General features: G+C 37.4%; 1 protein-coding gene across 1 annotated transcript in view; it reads left to right on the forward strand.

The window, feature by feature from the left end:
• Nucleotides 1–2,852: 2,852 nt before the first annotated feature.
• The window catches only part of LOC114469181 (protein unc-13 homolog B-like), a 116,022-nt gene continuing 97,747 nt past the window's right edge, over nucleotides 2,853–21,127 (forward strand). Inside the window, exons 1-3 of the mRNA XM_028456413.1 lie at nucleotides 2,853–3,088; nucleotides 14,199–14,228; nucleotides 19,892–19,991. Coding sequence (XP_028312214.1) covers nucleotides 3,067–3,088; nucleotides 14,199–14,228; nucleotides 19,892–19,991 — 152 coding nt within the window. The 5' untranslated portion in view covers nucleotides 2,853–3,066. The remainder of the gene's footprint in view (nucleotides 3,089–14,198; nucleotides 14,229–19,891; nucleotides 19,992–21,127) is intronic.

Consider the following 21,127-nt stretch of genomic DNA (forward strand, 5'->3'; position numbering starts at 1 on the left):
ATGAATAGGGCCCCAAATGTAAGGTAAGAAAAAAAAAAAACATGTCCTATTCTGTAATTTTAACATTTATTCCCTAGGTACTGTTCTCATCTTGAATAATTTTCTATGTACAGAAAAAATTTGTTTAGATTTGATCGTAATCTTTTTATTTATTTTTATTTCAGAACCAAGAACTTGCATCACATGTTTAAGGACTTGGTTATTGTAAAATCTACATTAAAAAAACAAAAATTAAATATGTTTTGACTTTGTCCAACTTGATTCTAGTCGGTGTTATTTGAATGTTAAAGCCTAGACATTATTCCGTTGCCACATCAGTCTGTATATACTGGACAATAATGGAAGTTTCCTGTATCATGAAAAGTGGGTCACTTGACCAAAGTACATTCTTGACCCAGTCTTGTCATTGACCAAGGGGCAAATGGTGATGGCTGCACTAGCATCAGATGCTGTCAGCATTTCCAAAATTGCAGCTCTTGTCAGCATCGACGAAACAGTCTAAAAATAAAATTAGAGAACTGACAATAGTCATTTTCTTTCAACCTCCGTTTTGCAATAAGTAAAATTTGTACTCGCACAATACAGATGAAGAAAATGTAATCAGAATACTTTATTTATCCCAGGGGGAAATTACTTGCATTACAGAGGCTCAACAAATATTACGAAAAATGAATAAATAAATGGACTTGATTAATCAAAGTATTACTGTCTGCTTTTCATTACCATTCAGAATTGCACTCCAATGAAAAGAATAGTTGCCATGAAGGCAGAAAGCCTCCATTAGCGTTCTTTGTCTTGTGCAAAAGATGTTTTCAACACAGATGGGTATACTCTCACACTAATAAAAAGAACAGTTTTAAGTAACACTTTATGAAGGGATCCAGCCAATAAAGGCAGCTTTTCTGCTCCATTATAGGTTCTGTAAAACACATATTTTAGGAAGAGTTTGTATTATATATACTCCAATCCCATGCCATGATTCTAACCTATGTCTGAGGTAACTGTAAAAAACATTAAATTATTGATGACTTTGTTCAAAAAACGCTCTCTTGTTTTTTTTTTTTTTAACAGACTCTACTTACCTGTGTAAACATTTTTAAATAAATTAACAAAATAAATCAAGGAAAAGCCTAAAATATCATTTAAATTGCTCAATTGATTGGTTAAATGAAAATGTGAAAGTTGGTTTTATTGAAGTAGATACTTTTTCAAAATAGTTGATGCAATAATTTTATTTGTGTTCTTTCATCTGAGACAGTTGTAGCTTTTTTTTAAATTTATTTTTACAATTTTCAGATTGTGTAAGAGCAATAAAACATTCTCCATCACTGCAGCACAGCTTGATATTTTGTATTTGTGAAATACCTTTCCTCTGGCTTTAGATGGCAGCACCTGACAAGTAAAAAGTTGCATAATAAAGTAGCTTAAAAAGTACTCGAAATGCATAACTATGATAATGGAGATTCTTTAGTAAACAATATTTTTTTTTAAAAATTGTTTTTCCTGAATTCTTGATTTTTATATTTTTCTTACTTTTAGATGCAAAGGACTCTTCTGATGCTTTTTAGGTTGTAGGGCTAGGTTTTATTTATATGCAATATTCTAAAAATAAATACATAAATCTAATCAAATAAACATAGGGAGACAAGTACAGCTGTTGAAAACAACATAAAAATTGTAGACTTATTTAAATACAATTTTCTGGTTTCACTGTAACTGGGGTAGGACGATACAGAGTTCACAATACTATAGACAATAATGGGCTTGCGATATTAACTTTTTGGAAAGAAAAATATGACAAAATTGCAGTTTGTGAAAATAATCATGCTTATACTTACATACTATGGATATGGACCTTTCAACTCACTAGGAATATAAAAACAAACCATAACAATCTGGTGTGTGGTGGATTGTATCCTTGTGATACCCTCGATGATACATGTGGTAATGTTTTAATATTGCGATATCTTGTTACACAATATATATGGTCTCACCTTTATTGTAGGGCAATGCTGTTTGATGCACCTCCACCGATGTATCTCATGGATGTATTACATCCAAGTTACAGAATGCCCAGACAGGATGTTTGTAGAAGGTAAAAAAAATAAAATAAAATTAGTTAACACTATAATATATTTATATATAGCTGGCCTATGTTTTAAAACCAAATAAAAGTGAACAATTAACCAAAGCATATATTTATACAAATTAAATCAGACACACACAGACATGCATACATACTAATAGGATGCAAAGGGCTTTGATAAAGGAGGACAAATAGTGAGTAGCACTTTTTGAATAAGAAACAAGTTTAAATATGATGTATTTTCAAATTGTCTAAACAGTCGAAACAAAAAATTCAAAAAAATCAAAAAAAATCACTTCAATAAAAAACCTTTTTCATCAAAAAAAGTTTACTTCAAGAATAAATATTTTCAATCAATGAAAAAATGTTTGAGACAAATAATTACATTTGAATACTTTTTTTCTTTGATTAAAGTTTTTTTGTTGATTGAAACGCTTTTTTTTTTTTAAAATTGAATAATAAAGACAACAGATAAAGATGGATGATTTGAGCCATTCAAATGTAAATAACAAAATATTGATTTTACATTAAGAAAATTGATTTTCTGAATTGAATAAGACTGAAGCATAATATAGTTCAGCATTTCAGCTGCTAAAGTTATTAAAACAGTTGCAGTCAAATCCAAATGTATGTTTAACTCAAAAGAAGAAGGCAGTAACTTCCCACAGCTGACGTGAGTCTTGATTTTCCCACGCTGTGTATGGTCCTTTAATGCAGCACAGGAGCCGTACAGCTCCAGAGGATTTGAGCCGCCGGCAGAGGCTCAGTCTGTGGCGGGGACGCTCATCTCAGTCGGCCCGGACAACGTCCTGGATGTCACGTCCCCTTTGGGCATTTTAATGGTGTTTTATTTAGTTCAGACGGAGGTAAGATGAGTACCAGAAGCGGTTCTGGATGGGTGTGAAAGACTGCTGTGCAACAGGCACCTGGACTAGAAACTCTGAAAGCTGAGCTCTAGTGAATCCATCAAACCTGACGAGATGTCTCTGCTCTGCGTCCGAGGTAGGAATAGATCCACTCACTCTCACTCACTCATTAAACTTTACATAAAGGAACGACACATTTCAAAAATATTAATGTTCTCTATTAGATTCTTAAAGACTTTCATTTCATCTTATTTATTATTTTGACTACTTTTTTCTTTATTCAAAGTTAGATTTGTACCACTAACCAATGAATATGGTTATAAAGTCATGTTTTTTGGTTTTAATTTTAAATTTTTACTTTGGCAGGTTTTGAATATAGAGTAAATGAAATAGTAGGTAAACAGTGAAAACATGGACAACACAGTGGAATATAATGGATAAACAATACATTCTACAATTCATTGTAGAAAAAACAAAGGCCAAGGTGTGGTGGTGGTTTAGTTTTTTCGGGGTGTGATTTTTTTTTTTTTTTAGTTTTGAGTGCTGAGATTTACAGCACTATTTGTGATATTTATTTTTTTCGTAAAAATATGTCATTGTTAAATTTCAATCAATGTTAAATTTTAAAAATAAATTTAAATGGTGAATCTAAACATTAAATTTAAATGGTGAATCTAAATCTAAACGTTAAATGTAAATGTTACAGGTGAAACTAAATATTTAGCTAATATGCAAATTCACCAGAAGTACCAGCATGGAAGCTCAATTCGTTTTCACCTGTCATTTATATTTAACATTTAGAATTAGATTAAAAGTTTAGATTTAATTAACATTTAGATTAAAGATTTAGATTTAATATTTAACATTTAGATTTATCATTGACATTTAACATTGACATATTTTTACAAGAAAGAAAATATCACAAATTTCACAAATAGGCCTATTGCTGTAAATCTGGTCTAAAGTAATATTTAAAAAAAATCACACATTTTTTAAATGTGGTTTGTTGCTAAATGTTGCAAAAAGTTGCTGTTTATTTTCGCATTGTTTCTAAATGTTGCAAAAAGTTGCTGCTTATTTTAGCATGCACAACTTTACAATTGGCACCCCATTATTATGGTGGTCTTTTGATGTATGCAAGAAAAACAAATATACATTAGCTTAAAGTTGATACAGATAAAAAGTTTAAGAAAATTTGCAAAGATTTGATTTGAAAATACACAGATGAGTTTTCCTTCCCAAACCTTTTAAACCTGCTGGGGATAACTTAGATTTTTAGCTCGCCTATGAAGCAATAAAAAAAAAGTTTGACAATGGCAAGAGAGTGTCTTTTTGTTCTCTATCAATCACCTCCATTTTCTTCTTTTGTAAAATGTTTTGAATACGTTGGTAAAAGCACACATACAAAACACCATCTAGTCTAACAAGTTCGGATGAACTACGACCGGGCCCGCAGAACGTCTCCACACCGAGTAACACGTACCACGTTCTTGAGAATTCAGTCAAATGACTCGGTTCCACTGAGTAATAAAAGGTCTCTGAGAGGCTCTTGACATCCACTCATAGAATATCCATGTCAAATTACAGCCCGATTCAACGAGCATTAACGGAGGAGTAGTCATTTGAAAAATGGGGCCCCCGTGGGCTCCCTGGCACCCCCGTGGCACATACGGACTCATGGGCCCCATTCATATATTGATTTGTGTCAATGATTCTGTACCACCAACTGTTGCAATATTTGACTCACAAATAAATGAGAAAAAAATACTTTAATGGAAATTGCTGAAAAAAGGGGGGTGTTTCCTCTGGCCCCCAATCAAATGGTGCGAGGCATAATTGTAATCTACGTTGAATTACCTTTGAAACAATGTATCACACGACTATGTTCCCAAAAATTTGGAAATTACCGGAATTGGGGATTTTTTTATAAAAAAGAAATAAATAAATAAAAAAGGGCTCCAAGTGTCTCATCATATTCATTCATAGAGTATTCATGCCAAACTGCATTCCGATCTAATGAGAACTAATGGAGTAGTCATTTGAAAAATGGGGGCTCGTGACACATACGGGGTAATGGGCCCCATTTATTTATTGGTATGTGCCAATGATTTGGTAACACCAACCGTCGCAATATTTGACTCGCAAATAAATGAGAAATCGGCTTTCTTGTTTTTTCTTCTTTTGGAGCCCCAAATCGAAAATCGGGCTTAGAGCGTTGATGCGTACACATGCATAGATTATACCTACCAAATTTCAGTGCAATCTGTTCATGAATAAGAGAGGAGTAGCGATTTTAACTAGTGTACACAACAACAAGAAGAAGAAAAATAACAAATTGAGCAGCGTAAAAATTAACCCAACACATTATTGGATAGTTGGCAAAAACACTGAGTATATGTGGAAATCTGGAAACCCTGGACGTGGCTACCAAACCAGTTTCAAAACAAATAAGTTGTCAAATATATGTGGCTATATTGAAACCAAGGAAAGCTTGCCAAAATAAATACTATTTTCTATCTGTTGATTCCTCATTCAGACAGATAAAAGTAATCTTTTTACAGACATGGGAATTGATTTTCTAACCCGTAGCCCCCTGGGTTTTGGTTTCTCCCCATTCCTTTTTTGAGAAATTTTCATTTTGGGGTGCAAGTATTGCCTGAAGCTGCCCACCTCCAAATTCCCATTAAAGATGGTGGTCAGGTGGAGAAGGAGGGATGGAAGTAGTGATGGGGTTACAGCAGGCTCAGCCATGTGGAAATCTAAGAGGGAGATAATTATTGATGAGGAAAAGTGATTGACGTTCAAGATAGAAGTGGGAATCATAGTGCAAACTAAATACTTTGTTTATGTTCTCGTTTGAAAGAGCTTATCTGCTACGATTGTATGAATGAGGTGATATGCTATTGTAGGACTCTTTGTTGTCTTTCTTGTGTGTTGTATAATTTTTGTTTATTCTTTGTGTACTCTAATGCCATATAAGAAATGCTGTAGATTCAGATTATATAGGTTGAATTTTTTTTTTTATTGTGTTTGTTTTTAGGTTGACTATAACGTCTGACATGAGACCGCAGATAAAAAATAGCCATTTGGCTAATTCTGGCATATTTACGGTATTGTTTATTAATATCCACTGTCCCTGAAATAAATAAATAAATAAATGTAAACCACTGAACTGATTTATTTATCTCAATCAATTTTTACCAACTCTGGCACATGGTTAGTTGACTGTGTGTAGCTACAGATAGGATCACCTTAACGAAATATCTTAACGAGAACCGGCTTGGTTCTCGTAAGATATTTCAATCAGATGTTTGTCTTACTTAGGGTTTTCCTGACTTTTCAAGATATTCTCTACCTTTTACGATTTGTTGAAAACATTAAATATAGGCAGTGGCTATCCGTACGGTTGCCTTATCACTATACCGACATTCTATCCGTACGCAGCGCCCCTATTTGGCCAGTTTAGGTCACGTGATAGGTCAGTCATTGGCCAGTTTAGGTCGCGTGACTACGACTAACCCTAACCCTAAAAATTGTTGCGATATTGGGTTATAACCTAAACCTGAGACGCTACGTACTTGTACTTCGGTAACCGTACCAATAGCACCGGGGTTGTCCATACGACAACCGTACAAATAGACACTTTCTTAAATACAGTATTTGCTTACAAGTGTTACCCCAGGTTTGAGACTAAAATGACCAAAATGGGTAACTTGTAAATATCTAACTTTTTTGCCTGCCTTTTAGATTTTATGAGGTCTGTGCCTTACTCTTTTAAATATGTGATTTTTCTATTCATTGTTTTTTTTTTAAAGTGTACATTTTGGCCGCTGAACTGTAATATGCATCAAACATCTATTGTCTCCCACATACTGTGATTGGCCAGTTTGGATTCAGATTAGTCATTGATGTGTTCACACTGCAGGGCATATTTTACCCGGTTACGCATTGTAATTTGCGATACATTTGGCCCATAATGCGATGTGTTGCCACCAAACTGATGATACGTCATTTTCAAAAGTTGCGTTGTAGAATAAAAATATAATATTGATAATTAAGATGATAAATCCTGGAAACAAGTCTGTTAAAACATCTAGTTTGAGATACAGACACTAATAATAGATCATTTAGCTATCAAAATCAATAAACATGTAGCTTGCGCGCTGCTGTTGGGTTGCCAGATTTGGATGAAATTTTCCAGACCCAACATAATGTAACTTTGATCAGATTTAGGTGTATATCTGCTTTGGGCGGGATCTTATTCTAGATATGGACTGGACTTGGACTTGATTGGACTTGATTTTATATAGCGCTGTATCACCACACTGAAGCAGTCTCAAAGCGCTTTACATATCAGCTTATTCACCCAATCACTCTCACATTCACACACCAGTGGTACAGGACTGGGAGCAACTTAGGGTTCAGTGTCTTGCCCAAGGACACTTCGACACATAGTCAGGTACTGGGATCAAACCCCCAACCTCTCGATCAGAAGACGACCCACTACCACCTGAGCCACGGTCGCCCTTACGACATGTAATGTGAAATGTTTAGGTGACACACATCAGGTTGAAATGCGTGTGTGCGGGCGTGAGACTTTAGAGCTTTGCTAGTATATCAGTGTGAGTGTAGCTCAGACGCCCCTCACCCCTCTCCGGTCTACCCTCCGTGCAGTCTAACTTGTGTTGATTTCGCATTGATTTCAAAATAAAATGAAAATAAACATTTTGAAACGTAATCACAAATGGATGCACACACTCGGGCTATGTGCCAGCTGTTAAAAAAAAAGTTTCAGGTCAAACAGACACTGCGTCAGCGAGATATGCGCTCCACACACACACGCACGCACACAGACAGACGTTCCTTGATTTATGGATAGATACAGTAGATTGATATTCAGCCTCTAATGGCCTCTTGTTCCGACTTGTAAAGTATACATATAATAGTCAATATTCAGTTTAGCTATCTTTGTGATGTACGGTAGTTTTAGAGATGGATGCATGTTTGTTTGTTTGCATCTCTTTCGAATAGGTGAAGGGTTTTGATTTAAATGTGTCACTCAAAAAGAGTCACTTTTTTACTTGGAGTTCCCATCAGCTTCATGATCTCTAACTCATAAGTATAACCCAGGCCTTCTTGGTTTGAAGCAGGAAAAGTATCAAACAAACTCGAAAAACGGCATTCCCTTTTCTCATCCGTCCTTGTCTTTGTTCCTTGTTGCAGTTTGTCCATTTGAACATGCCTGCTAGCTGCCAGGATAGACCGTATGTGAACAGAACAGCTGGTACTCATATTCAGCTATTTCTGGATTGCAATTAGCAGCGGAATAAATGCATAAAGTAATGGCTTTGCGTAATTCTCACTGTGTGCTAGGTAAAGCGATGTTGAAGCAAAATGCTCAGGAGAAATCACACTGTGATAGTGGAAGATGACAACACACTTCTAGATTTTTCTATGTGTGTTTTATCCATCAACACTTGCTCCAAAACTGAAGGTTTTGTGGCTTTATTTCTATATTGAATCCACAATGAAAGTCAGGTTTAAGTGTATAAAGGTAAATATTCCAGGTGTTTTATAGGGCACCAGCTGTACAGGTAAGCACAGTTGGTGAGGGCGGAGAAGGGCCTACCAGGCCAGCACACTGTGATGGAATGACAAAAGAGCTGAAGTAAAGCTTGAACCGGCCGTCTGGGAAGAGAACGAGAGCGGGAGGTGGGGAGGTGGGGGTATGGTAGAGATAGACAAACGGTAATCCCCACGCCATCTGCTGCGTTTGCTGTCCGTGTGTGTGTGTGTGTGTGTGTGTGTTTATAGTTGGGAATGCTTCACTGCTGCTCATGTGGGACAGAGGACTACACTTCCTCCTCAATTTCCTCCTCTTAATGATGAGGCTTGTTCCATGTTGAAGTTGTCAGATTGTTGCACAGAGATATACATAATATTTACCTCTGTCAGCTAGGTCATTTTTTACTGGTGTATTTATTTATTTGCCTGTTTGCAGGATCTCAAATTAAAGTACTTGGAGGATTTTAACTCAAATTCTAAACAAAGATAGGCCTCACACTATTGAAGATACTATTACACAGTGGGGTGGCAGTCACCCCAGTGGTATCTGTCATTGTGCCCTTGGGCAAGGCACTTCACCTACATTGCCTAGTATGAATGTAGTGTGTGAGTGAGTGTTGGTGGTGGTCGGAGGGGCCGATGGCGCACTATGGCAGCCTCGCTTCCGTCAGTCTGCCCCAGGGCAGCTGTGGCTACAATAGTAGTTTACCACCACTAAGTGTGGAGTGAAAGAATAATGCCTTAATTCTGTAAAGCGACTTTGAGTGTCTATGATAAAGCGCTATATAAAACTGATGCATTATTATTACATTTTAGAGGGGATCTGGATCAATATACTGATTCCGGATCAATTTCAGAAATGTAAATAAAAAATTCCTAGCTCTGGTGAATTTTCAAAAATTCACATCTTGTCATTATGAAGTTTTACTCAGTTGGTTCCTCAGTTACCCTACCATTTCATTGCAATTTTTTAATAAAATGCGGGTGCCCATACATTTGGACCTTTGGACTTTGGATTTTTTTCCAAGTTGACTAAACAGAAGTTTTTCTTGCAAAGACTGTTAATTTACATGAAAAAAAATAAATAAATTGACAGTACTAACAATAGACATTTCCTGTGGCGATTGAAAAGCCAAACATAAAACAAACCAGAACTAGCATACGGTTACATCTCTAGTCTTGTATTTAGCTAGAAACCTTCCTTACAAAATTCCCAAGTTCTTTAATGTTCTATCAAAGTCGCTAAATTGCCAGTGGGTATACATTTCTGTGCTTGAATCTCTAATCTGTTTTAGCCATGTGAGTCACTAGTGACCTGACCATTGATCTGAGGGGCGTATGTCCCCTCGCGCACTCTGTAGGCTGGAACAGGCTCCCACACAATAATCTTAGTCTGGATGAAGTAAGTATGGAACACAGAATTTCAACTGGTGGTCCTGGCTCTTCTCCATCTGGACCCATAATTTCTTTGGCTTGAGGGGTAATTTTTCCCTAAAGTCCCTAAATCCTTAAAACAAAAATGCTTTATGGTTTTTAATATAAACTACATTACCAAAGCCTGCCAGTCCTTTTACCCATTATCCCTGCCACATGGTGCATGAATATCTTTAAAATAGTTAATCATTTTTACTTTTACTGTCCAGAATCAATATATTGATCAAGGTTCCTTCCAGAATTTAGTCTTCCATGGCACAAGGTCTATTTTTGGTTTAAAAAATATTTTAAGTAGTCCTACTTTTTATTCAAATTTCTAGTTCTTCAAATGAATTTGTTGTTAAGGAGGTTTAGCTATACTGGTTTTGATCTAAAAGATTTAGGTCCCAAATTGTTATTAGCAGTGACTCACTGAACAGAAGTTGAAACACATTTCTGTCAATAATATAGAACAAAAGCAGAACGTGAACTACAGAACATCTACAGTGTATTTATTTTGTCGACCTCCGCAAACCTCTCTGTAACCTGAAGTATGAGGGCGTGTTAATAATATGGCCACCATGTACCTAACCTGCACACCCTCAGACCCACTGCGACTCAAAGGACCAGTGCTAAATATAGACCATCAGTCTAGCCTCATGTAATGAGTGTGCTCTTGTCCATGCCTGTTCACCCACCAACAAGTCAGGACTGATGTTCCTGTTCCCCTGAATCTAGTAGGTGTTGGTAGACACAAGCGCAAAAACGGTACAAAAGAAATAATTTAGGTTCTGATTTATGGTTAACGTTCGAACTCTTTACCCTTTGTTGAAATGATTATATTTGATATATGAACAGATTGAATCTTGCGATTGAGCATTATTTCTTGCTTTATGGTTATACTAGTGTGCAGTTGGGTCTGAATACAAGGGTGCAGGTGTCTGCCACTTCTAAACAGGCTCTAGGCAGGGGTACAACGTGGACAGGGTGCCAGTCCATCACAGGGCTAACACAACCACATAATTAGTGAATTTATCCAACCTAACAAACATTATTTTGGTCTGTGGGAACAACCTAGTCTTTGAGAACATGCAAAATCCATATTGAAAGGACCCGTGTGTACATCTCAGGGCTTGAACCAAGCATGTTGACTTGCTGTGAGGCAGACATGCTAACCACTGCTCAGGGTTATTTGGCCACAACAATTTCTGCAATTAAACAAATTAATTTTTAAAAAGTCAGTTCTGGTAAATTGATTAAAATTCCACAGCTAAAGAGTTATTTCTCAAGAATGGTTTTAACCTTTAATTTGAACATGGTGGAATTTGTCCACTCAACTCAACTGCAAAAAAAGTCAGATAAACTTACAAAATACCAATTGAAAATGACTAACGCACAGAAAATGAGACAATTATATTTTCTTCATGATATTAAGATTTTCTTGGAGGCACAGGTTTCTGTTACTGCTTGAATTAAAAGGCCTGATGCTTGACTATCAAGAGATTGCATATTAATAACAAAGGAAGTGTTAAAATGCAGTTTTATTATTCTGTCATTGACAATCTATAGCGTACAGATGTGAGGGTGACATAATAGATGTTGTTATGATACTGTTCAGCTCTTCAGTCGCAGGTTTAATCCTGTTCATGACTTGTCACGTGAGCATCATTCTGTTAAATCCTCTGAATATTGCTCTTGGCTTCCTGTTCCGGACATTCCCTTTGTAGGCACAGAACAGCTTGGAGCATCACAAATGTTGAAGTTGGTTGCTGCTGCAAACTCTACAAAGTAAAAACGAGAGGAAGAGGTGCCTCTGCTCACTTACCCTAAAGCTGCCTATACCTCATGTATGGTAGATTTTTTTGCCCTGCTTAGGGTATTAACCATGAGGGATTATCCCATCAGCCAAACGCTCATTCACCACAGGCACGCATCTGATCCAACAATCACTCCATCAGACACGTGTGTGATATGTGGCCTGCTTCATTACCTGTGAGCAGGATTCCTGTGGCCTATATAACCAATGAAATGTGACACTGACCTTTGGATTATTGTGTTCAGCCTGACATTGATTCTAAAAGGCACTGATAACCGGGATGAATTGTGACATTGATGCTGATCTGTAGTGTCTTTATCATGGTGTACCATTCACAGTATAACTCTTGCCCTTTCACGTTTTTCCTAAACTGTTTAAAACCGTATTTAAATAAAATTATTCAAACAGTTTTTACCTATTTTCATGTCTCATCTCATTTTCAATTCCTGGTTGTCCTGTAATAGGTTGAAGAGGCAACGCTATTCTTTTTGACTCAGCAAAATAAACCTCTATTGAGAGGATGCCACTTTATGGCAGTTCTAGAAGAGGCAAACATGTTGGGGTACAAAGACAAGACTTTAATCCACATCCTATGGACTGAGAGGCAGTGATGCAATTGAGGTATCCACTGAAAAATACTATGAATATCCTATTGTAGGGATAGAATTGGCCACAGGACTGAACTTTTTCTTACAGTTTGGAGATAATGGGTTCAGAACCAAGTTTTTTTTAGGGTGGTTGCAGAAAGGTAGCATGGCACTGCATCTTCTGTTCTGGTCAAAAGGTTAGTTTGAAAATGACAAAGGTTTAGAGACTCGCAAAACTATGGTGGCCATGTCCACTGTCCATGTAGTCTCAGAGTCTTCCAATGTCTTCCAGAAATCTGAAACATGTACCGTATGCTTGAATCATGCATGTTCTGAACGACTGAGCTGGATCGAATCGGTGGTGACTTCTGCAAAATTTAAGGGGTCAGTGTTTGGGAAATTTTTGTCAATCCCTATCCGATCTTTTGTCAAGTCAGCTGGTAAATTGAACTGGTTGCTTCAACTAGTAAAGGAGCAAAGACCTCCCGGTGATATACACAGATATAGATGTCTACAGTGTAGAAATTTGTTTTATATTTAGTTAAATTAGAATCACATAATTTTCTTTAATGTTCATCCTCGACGCACGTCCATTTTGTTACTTTTTAAGGGCTGCAATTCTGCAGGATGTACAGTATGAACCTTCAACACACCTGCTTGTTTAAAGAGGCTGATTGCAAGACTTTATATTGAGCTGCGTGATGATATGTTCATCAGTTTCTGGTGATGACAATCACCTCCTCAAAGATAACAGATGGTGATCAATATATTCTGGTACATTAATGCAGTTCTGCCGACACATTTTTTGAAGTGCTGTCACTTAGTCAATGATCAAACTAGCTTTCAAAAGCAATATATAACACTTCTGATTTTTTGTAATTATCTTGAAAACTGAATATTAAGTACCACACAAAGTTCCGTTGTCTGTTTATGTGGAACTCCTTTTATTGTCCTATGTCTCCGGCGTTTCTTGTTGCAATGTGAGGCATTTGTCCATTTCGTTTACAGTACCTGTCAGTAAATCTGTCAGTCTCTTGTTGGAAAGCTTTTGGTGTCCTACTGTCAGGTGATTCACCAAGGCATTGCACCAGACCAACAAGGCCACTAGGTGACAAACCGAGTACGGTAGCTGGCACAAACAAAATGCAAGGGAAGTCCAGCTGATAGCGTGTAACACCTTGGAAATGCTCGCACTCTGGCTGTAACTACATGAACATCCCTCTGTGGGAATAAAAGGGAAAGCTTGCTTTAATTATATTACTTTGAAAAGGCTGTAAACTTTTCACCACTGCACTGTCAATGTCAATCAGCTCTCATGAGGATGGTTAATTGCATTGTGTTGGGATCGACACAGCACAGCACATCTGGACATTTTAAGGCAATTCTGGACATTTGATTGTAATTTGTTTGTTAGGGTTATTTTTGCCCTCAATGCACACAAACAAGCAAAAAGTTGAGGTTTCCAGTCTTGAGTTTTTTTCCACCCCTGAGAGCGTTAACAACTTGTCATACTTTTAAATCTTGGGCTGAATATTTAAAAAAATTGTGAAGTAGGATGTTGTGTAAACCTGATAGGTGTGCCACTTTTCAAAGGTTTTCTTGTTTTTTGTGTTTGGTAGCTTTGCTTCAAGCCTCGTTTTGAACTTTTGTTCTCTCTTGCATATTTCCATCATCAGTTTTCAGAGGATTTCACTGTTAGTGAAAAGTTGGTTGGAAAAGATTCTCTTAAAAAGAGTTTTGCTGAAATACTTTAAAAATACTTCAACACCCTTAACGCCATCAAATTATATTGGAATTGTAAAGTGATATTTCTTGTTTTTTTGCTTTCTGCAGTGTATAATAATCTTTTTTTTGTTCTCTTTCAGTGAAGAAAGCCAAACTCCACGGACCTCCAGGTAAGTCTGATGCTTAACATTTCTGCAGATGTGATTTATTTATTTATTTTTATATATGAGCTTGTGATGGTGATTATCTATGACATCATAAATCCCCAGCAGCATGCTTAAAGTATATATTATTAATACTTTAGTACTATTTGATGCTGCAGCTTGTTCTAGAGACCAACAGGAAGTAAAATCTCTAATGTTTTAAGCTGGATCAGTACAAGTATAAGGAGTTGATTTTGATTGGACATCACACCAATGTCATGTTGTGAAGCATGACTCAGGCCTCAAAAGTGGGACCTCCTCTTTGTATCCACTTTTTTTTTTTCTTTGACACATCTTCACTGGCTGCATCTTTCAATCATGCCATTGTCCCTCCAAGTGATGAAGTGGCCGGAATAACAGCAACAAGTGGGACAGGAAGAACTGGAGCTAGAGGAGGTAGTGGAAAATCGATACATCATCTCAGACAAAGCACCATCTGCGAGCCTGAAATGACAACGTGTGATTGCACCATGGACAGAGACGGATTTCTCATTCTGTTTTTGATGGTGACAGATGACAATTTGTTTTTTGTAGCCTCTGGCCTTTGACTCTCAGAGCAAACAGATCTGAACAAACTCTGGGATATGTAAAGCAGGACAAATACAGTGGCCTTCAGATGATACCTTTTAATTCGTTTTGTAATTTCTCTGCTACATCTCTAGTGAGTTTTGGGAAGGCCAATGGTGACTTCAATTCAATTCACCTTTAGTTATATAGCACAAGTTACAAAGTCATCTCAAAGCGCCTAACAAAAAATAGAGTCCATAGTGAAAAAAAAAGAACCCAACAAGATCCACACGAACAAGCATTTAGCGACAGTGGGAAGAAAAAACTCCCTCTTTTTTATAGGAAGAAATCTCCAGCTGAACTAGGTTCAGAGGTGGCAGCCATCGGCTTCGACTGGTTGGGTTAGTGAACAGTAGGACAAATGGAATAGGATAGAAGAATAGCCCATCCGAGTGTCCCAGACTAGTTGAACCGCGAACCATTGATCAGGAACCGCCAGCTCCAGCATCAAGACACCTGAAACAAAAAAGAGAGCGGAGGGCAAGGAGAAGGCATAGACTGCAGGAAAAACATGATACACTCGTTCCTAGTGGTTGGGTTAACATTAACGTCTTGCGACATCATTCATGCTCTGAAATGTTACCACTACAGATAAGGTTTTGTCTTGTACTGGTCGCACGTATTGATATATGGGGTGGACATCAGTGTAAATGGTGTGAAGCAGTGTGAGCAGTATGATGGGTTATGCAACAAGGGACAAAAATGGGGGGTTGTCTATAACCTGGCACAACTGTGTCTGACTGGACATCATCCCATTGCAACCCATTAGAGCTATGTGTAGCTGGTGAATCGTGTTTGAATATAATGTTGGTGTTCTACTATATAATCTTAGTTTTTAGTTCCTATTTTTAGGTTTGTTCCTAGTGGTTAGGTTAACGCTATTATACCGTATGCGCTTTAGCAAATAAGTGGAGAGAGTATCAGCCTCCCGTACTAAGACTGGGAGCTGGTTCCAAAGGCGAGGAGCTTGGTAGCTGAATGCTCTTCCTCCCTTATTGGAGAGTTGCCACTATTAACATCATCTAGAATGGAGCATACAGCTTGATGACACACACACACACACAGACAGTTATTTGACTAAATGTTTTAGATACATATGACATTGCGATGTAGCTTATATACAGTGGAATTGAAAGGCTTTGCGTGCACATGTGTTCTGCACAGATTTACATCTTCTTTAGGTCAACTGAAGCTTCTCAATCAGAATATTCACTCCTGCATCTGTACAGTAAATGTTGCACAACCTGGCATTGCTGTTACTGTCCTTGTGTATCTGAATGTGACTTATTTTTATACATTACCATTACTTAATAATAAATGATGCCTGCTGCTCTCCAAGAGATTCCGATGGCATGCTGGGATATCACAGCTAGTTTCAAACTGCTAGAAAAGGTGCATTGCATTTAACAAATTAATTATCGTACTATGGTGACTACTGGTATGTGCATTTGACAGACATTTCAGGGAAAGAAAAAAAAAAGCAAAGGTTTAACATTGTTGCTCTATTTTAGTTACATTTTAAAATTGATTTTTACATGCACCATTTGTAACCTTTTGCAAGTTCCAGGAAAAGGATGGCTTATTCCAGATGAACCCTTTCTAGCCATATTTTCCTTTGGTGATATTTCTGCTGATTGTTGCTTGACAAAAAAGGACCACCTTTCTTGTAACAACGGTCACATAATAGATTTACCAAGTCATATGATTTTTGGAGATACAGTACCAGGACTGTATCATGGTGCAAACAGAAACCACAATTGATTTTTGTCATGTGACGACACTATTTTACTTTGTTAAACCAACAACTTTACAAACATGCGTTAATGGGAATATGGGATAATTATGGGATTAATGGGATGTTTTACATTACTACGTCTAGAGACCTCTCATTTATTTTAACATTTAACCTTCAAATACACAATATTCCTGAATATGTGGGCGTCACCATTTTGGAGATTTCAGCCAATCAGCATTCACATATCATGACATCGTTGCGTAATTTCTTGTCAAATATATCTCAATGATGAAATTGCCTTTCAATCTGATGTTTTAGTGCTAAGTTGTACGTCATCCAGTTTTAGTGCTTAGTTATATGTCATACTAGGATGTTATAACATTATTACTAACAAGACCAGGACCATTATGGTCGACAGATACTAAAAATGCATTTACCAGGAAACAAGTTAACCAGTTGGACTTATGTGAATGGTGCATTTCCCTGAATAATCACTATTTCACAGTTTGTCCAACATGTCAACCATGAACAAGATTGTTTAAAGTACTTTTTTTTATTGCAGATGCAGCTTCTAAATTGCCTCTTATTTTTACGAGGAAAGATTACATTGAATAGTTTTTCAGTTGAGCTGTTGTTTGGGTTGAGTATCCCTTTAACACTAGCATGCCCAAGGTTTTCTTACTCCTGCTGCCCTGCCCAGAGGCCGCCAAATGACACTCATTTGCAACTCAGTGGGGCCACCTCTCTTATGTAAATAAAGCCTTTCGATCGGAATGTGCAGCTGGGCAGTGACAAACTTTGGGGGTTGGTGTAAATGATGGCCAGTGTTGAGAAACCAGTTTCTCCCAGGTAGATGTTTGTTAATCCAAATAACATTATATGGAATTATTGGATAAGAATGGCCAAATTAATATGAGCCATGTGTGTTGTGATCAATTAATAAACCACAATAAATAAAATTAGAAAAAGAAAAACAATATTAACAGTATTCACTATTTACCTTTATTGTTTTTGAAAAGTGCTTATAAATAAAATGTATTGTTGCTATTTATGGTAAAGCGAGATTTCCGAGTGTGAAAAGGACTGTTTGAGTTCTCACTTTAAAAAGGTAAATTCACGAGGTCCACCATTCACTAACCAGGTCCATGATTATTTTATTAAGCTATTATTTTACAAATTTGAAGAAAGTGCACAAGATGCACAAAGAATCAATGCTTCAACAGGGAAAAACAATCTAAATCAATGTTTACACCATCAGTTATGCTGACATTATCCCTCTTAACCTTTGACCCAATGCGGAAGTACGAAGCCGGACAAGTTTGGTATCAAGTTCTGGGTGGCATGTGACCTTAAATCCAAGTATGTGTGCAAAATCATCCCATATCTTGGCAAAGACCCCAGTCGTCCACCTGGGGAGAGATTGTCTGAAAATGTGGTGATGAAGCTTATGGAACCGTTTATGGACAAAGGAAGAACCGTTACAACCGACAATTTTTTTCACGTCATTGTCACTAGCACGTCGACTGCACAGCCGGAAGAGCACCCTCCTTGGCACAGTCAATAAGATTCGCCGGGAGCTTCCAGATTCAGCTAAAAAGAATTTGGCCCGTGAGGAATTCAGCACACAACTGTTTTCAACCTCTGGTGCCACACTGACTGTTTATGTGCCCAAACGAAAGAAGACTGTCTGCCTCCTCAGTAGCGTGCACAGCGTGGTGGAGACTGAGGCTACTCGGAAAAAAAAGCCGAACACAGTCACCAACTACAACAGCATGAAATGCGGTGTGGACGTCATGGACCAGTTGGTTCGAAAGTACACTGTGCGTTCAGGAACACGGCGTTGGCCAGTCGCTGTGTTTTACAACATGATTGACATTGCAGCGCTGAACGCACATGTGCTTTATCAGGCATGCACTGCGGTCAAGGAGAGAAGGGTGGACTTCTTGCTGGAGCTTGCAAATGAGCTTGCCCAGTCTCCTATGGCAGCCAAGGAGGTGAATGAGCAAAACCTTCAGCAACAACCACCCACACCTGATGTGGGGAAAAGGGCATTGTGCCAGGTGAAGTGTTGCTGCAGGAAAAACCGTGCCACCAAGCGTTGTATGTATTGTGACAAGTTTGCATGTGGCAAATGCATAAAGGAGGTGTGGCAGTGCCAGAATTGTTCACAAAATCTCTAATAAATAAATTTCACCAAGAATGCAAACAAACTGTGTTGACGTCTCACTATTACTACTTACTACTTTCTGTTGCAAAAGTTGAAATATAAGTTGCAACCTCTATGTAGCTGCTGTATGGGAAACACAAAGGAGAATACAAAAGGTCTTTGTGTCCTGAAACCAACCCAGCCACCCCCCCACCCTAGCTGAGGGGGGAGTATTGGCCTCAGTAACATAACAATGGTCACAAGCTGAGTTGTTCACACCCGCCATCTGACACCAGCTTGGACTTTATAGGTATAGGTGTCAAATGACACCACTCTGGTCATGCTAGTGTTAACAAAGAGATAATTGTGGGAGTCAAGGTTAAAAAAGGAAGTAGCTTTCTCTTACCAAAATAGAGATTTGTATGTTTGGGTTTGTTAATGGGTTTGCATGTGCGTGTGAGTATGAATTGGGTCAAGTGATTGGCAGTTGCATGATGGCTGAATAAGACACATGAAATGCATGTGGAATCCCCCCTACTTGACTTCTCTTGAGATCCTTATTCTTCCCTGTTGGGGTTCATTAACTCTGTGCTACTTACCATGCAATCAACAAAGAGCTCCAGGGAGATTTGGAGGCTGAAAGTTGAAATGCATAATAATCGCATCTGTACACAGGAATAGGTTCTCTTTCTGCTGTTCTACTGCTGCTGTTCCACCAAATACAAGGCTGGAAAAAACCTTTGCAACTGATCCTGCGTTTCAACTGATTTCTTTTATGTCAACAATGAATCCAAGAATAGTACTGCTTTTCTGCAATAATCCATCTTTTTAATGTATCTTATTAGACTTTTGTACTTTTTGATATGTCGAAACTAAAAAGTTTTTAAAGTTATTTTTGAGACAAAGGTTGTGCAATTCTTCTTTTTAATTGAGAAAAACATAAATATTACACTGAATTTCAATGCTCTCAGCCTGTTTTTAACTAAATAATATATTTATTTTTGGAAATAAATATTGGATGTAGTTATTGTTACTGTCAGTCTGTATAATACATGCCATACTGTGGAATATTTCTAAAATATCCCAGAATGTTTCTAAGTAGTGTTGGGCCAACAACATACAGTGCATTTTTTTTTACATTTTATTTTAAATGTATTTACTAATTTATTTTCTTTTTTGCAGACAAATTCAATGCCTATGTAACATTAAAGGTGCAGAATGTGAAGAGTACAACCATCACAGTTCGTGGGGACCAGCCGTGTTGGGAACAAGACTTTATGTTGTGAGTATAAACTTGCTTTTCCACAACTTTTTAATCTTAGTAATCGATCAAGCAGCTTTAATATTGTTCATTGTAATTTTTATTAAACCTGATGAATGCATTAATTAATTAAATAACATTGACTTAAGATCATATTTCTCTCTGAAAGCATTACAGCTCCAATGTACAAGTATGAAAATACGACATCTGCACTTAAAGAATACTTTAATTGTTTTATTTTATATCAATTGCGATGTTGCACTTTTCCAAAAATGCTTTAAAAGTGTGTCAAATTTTTTGTCAGATTTGTCCTACAAATTAAGCACTAACCTTCCAGAATTCGAGGAGAGCACCAGCAGCCTCTGGCTCCCTTTGACTGTAGGACAGTAAATGGGGTTCTGTAAGTAACTGAAATGGGAAGTGGAATTGCACATCCAGTCATGTGGATGAGTCAGTGATAAATGAAAGGATTCCTCAGCCAGGTGCAACAAGGGAGGTTTCTTATGTCAAGAACGTTTCATTCACAAAATAATTTTCATTTTGAAGGCAGGCTTATTCTGTTGCTGTTCAGAATGGAACAATCTTGCCTGTGATGTAAACAAATACTGCAGGTGTTCCAGGGTCCTTTTTTTTTTTGTCACTGCATGGTTACAAAATCCAAGAAACAGTAATAAGATGTGAGGCTAAGGGATGGACAACTGGCAGAGACAGTGACATCGGCTTCAGATTTAATGTGCATAGATGACAAAAACTTTCAAGTCATAAAAATTGTAAGTTTTTGTAGAAATAAAAATATTCACCACACAAGTAAAATGTCATTGCAGAATTATCATTTTAGTATGATTTATAGCATTCATTTATTCATCTTCTGACCCTCTAGGCACTAATCTGTTACAGCTCAAACACAAACATATAGGTAACTACTCTCACTAAGGGCAAGAGACTCCAATTAGCCTAACATACATGTGTTTGGATGGTGGGAGCAAACCAGAGCACCCATAGAAAACCCACACGAGCCCATGGAGAACATGCAAACTAGACACAATAATGACCTCACTTCTCACCTGATTTGGGAAGCAAGGTAGGAGTGAGACAAAGCTCATTCCCATTTTTCAACAACTTAAAATACGTTATAATTCACCTAATACGTTAGGATT

This window comes from Gouania willdenowi, chromosome 9 (assembly GCF_900634775.1).
Source record: "Gouania willdenowi chromosome 9, fGouWil2.1, whole genome shotgun sequence".
Taxonomy (NCBI): Eukaryota; Metazoa; Chordata; class Actinopteri; order Blenniiformes; family Gobiesocidae; genus Gouania; species Gouania willdenowi.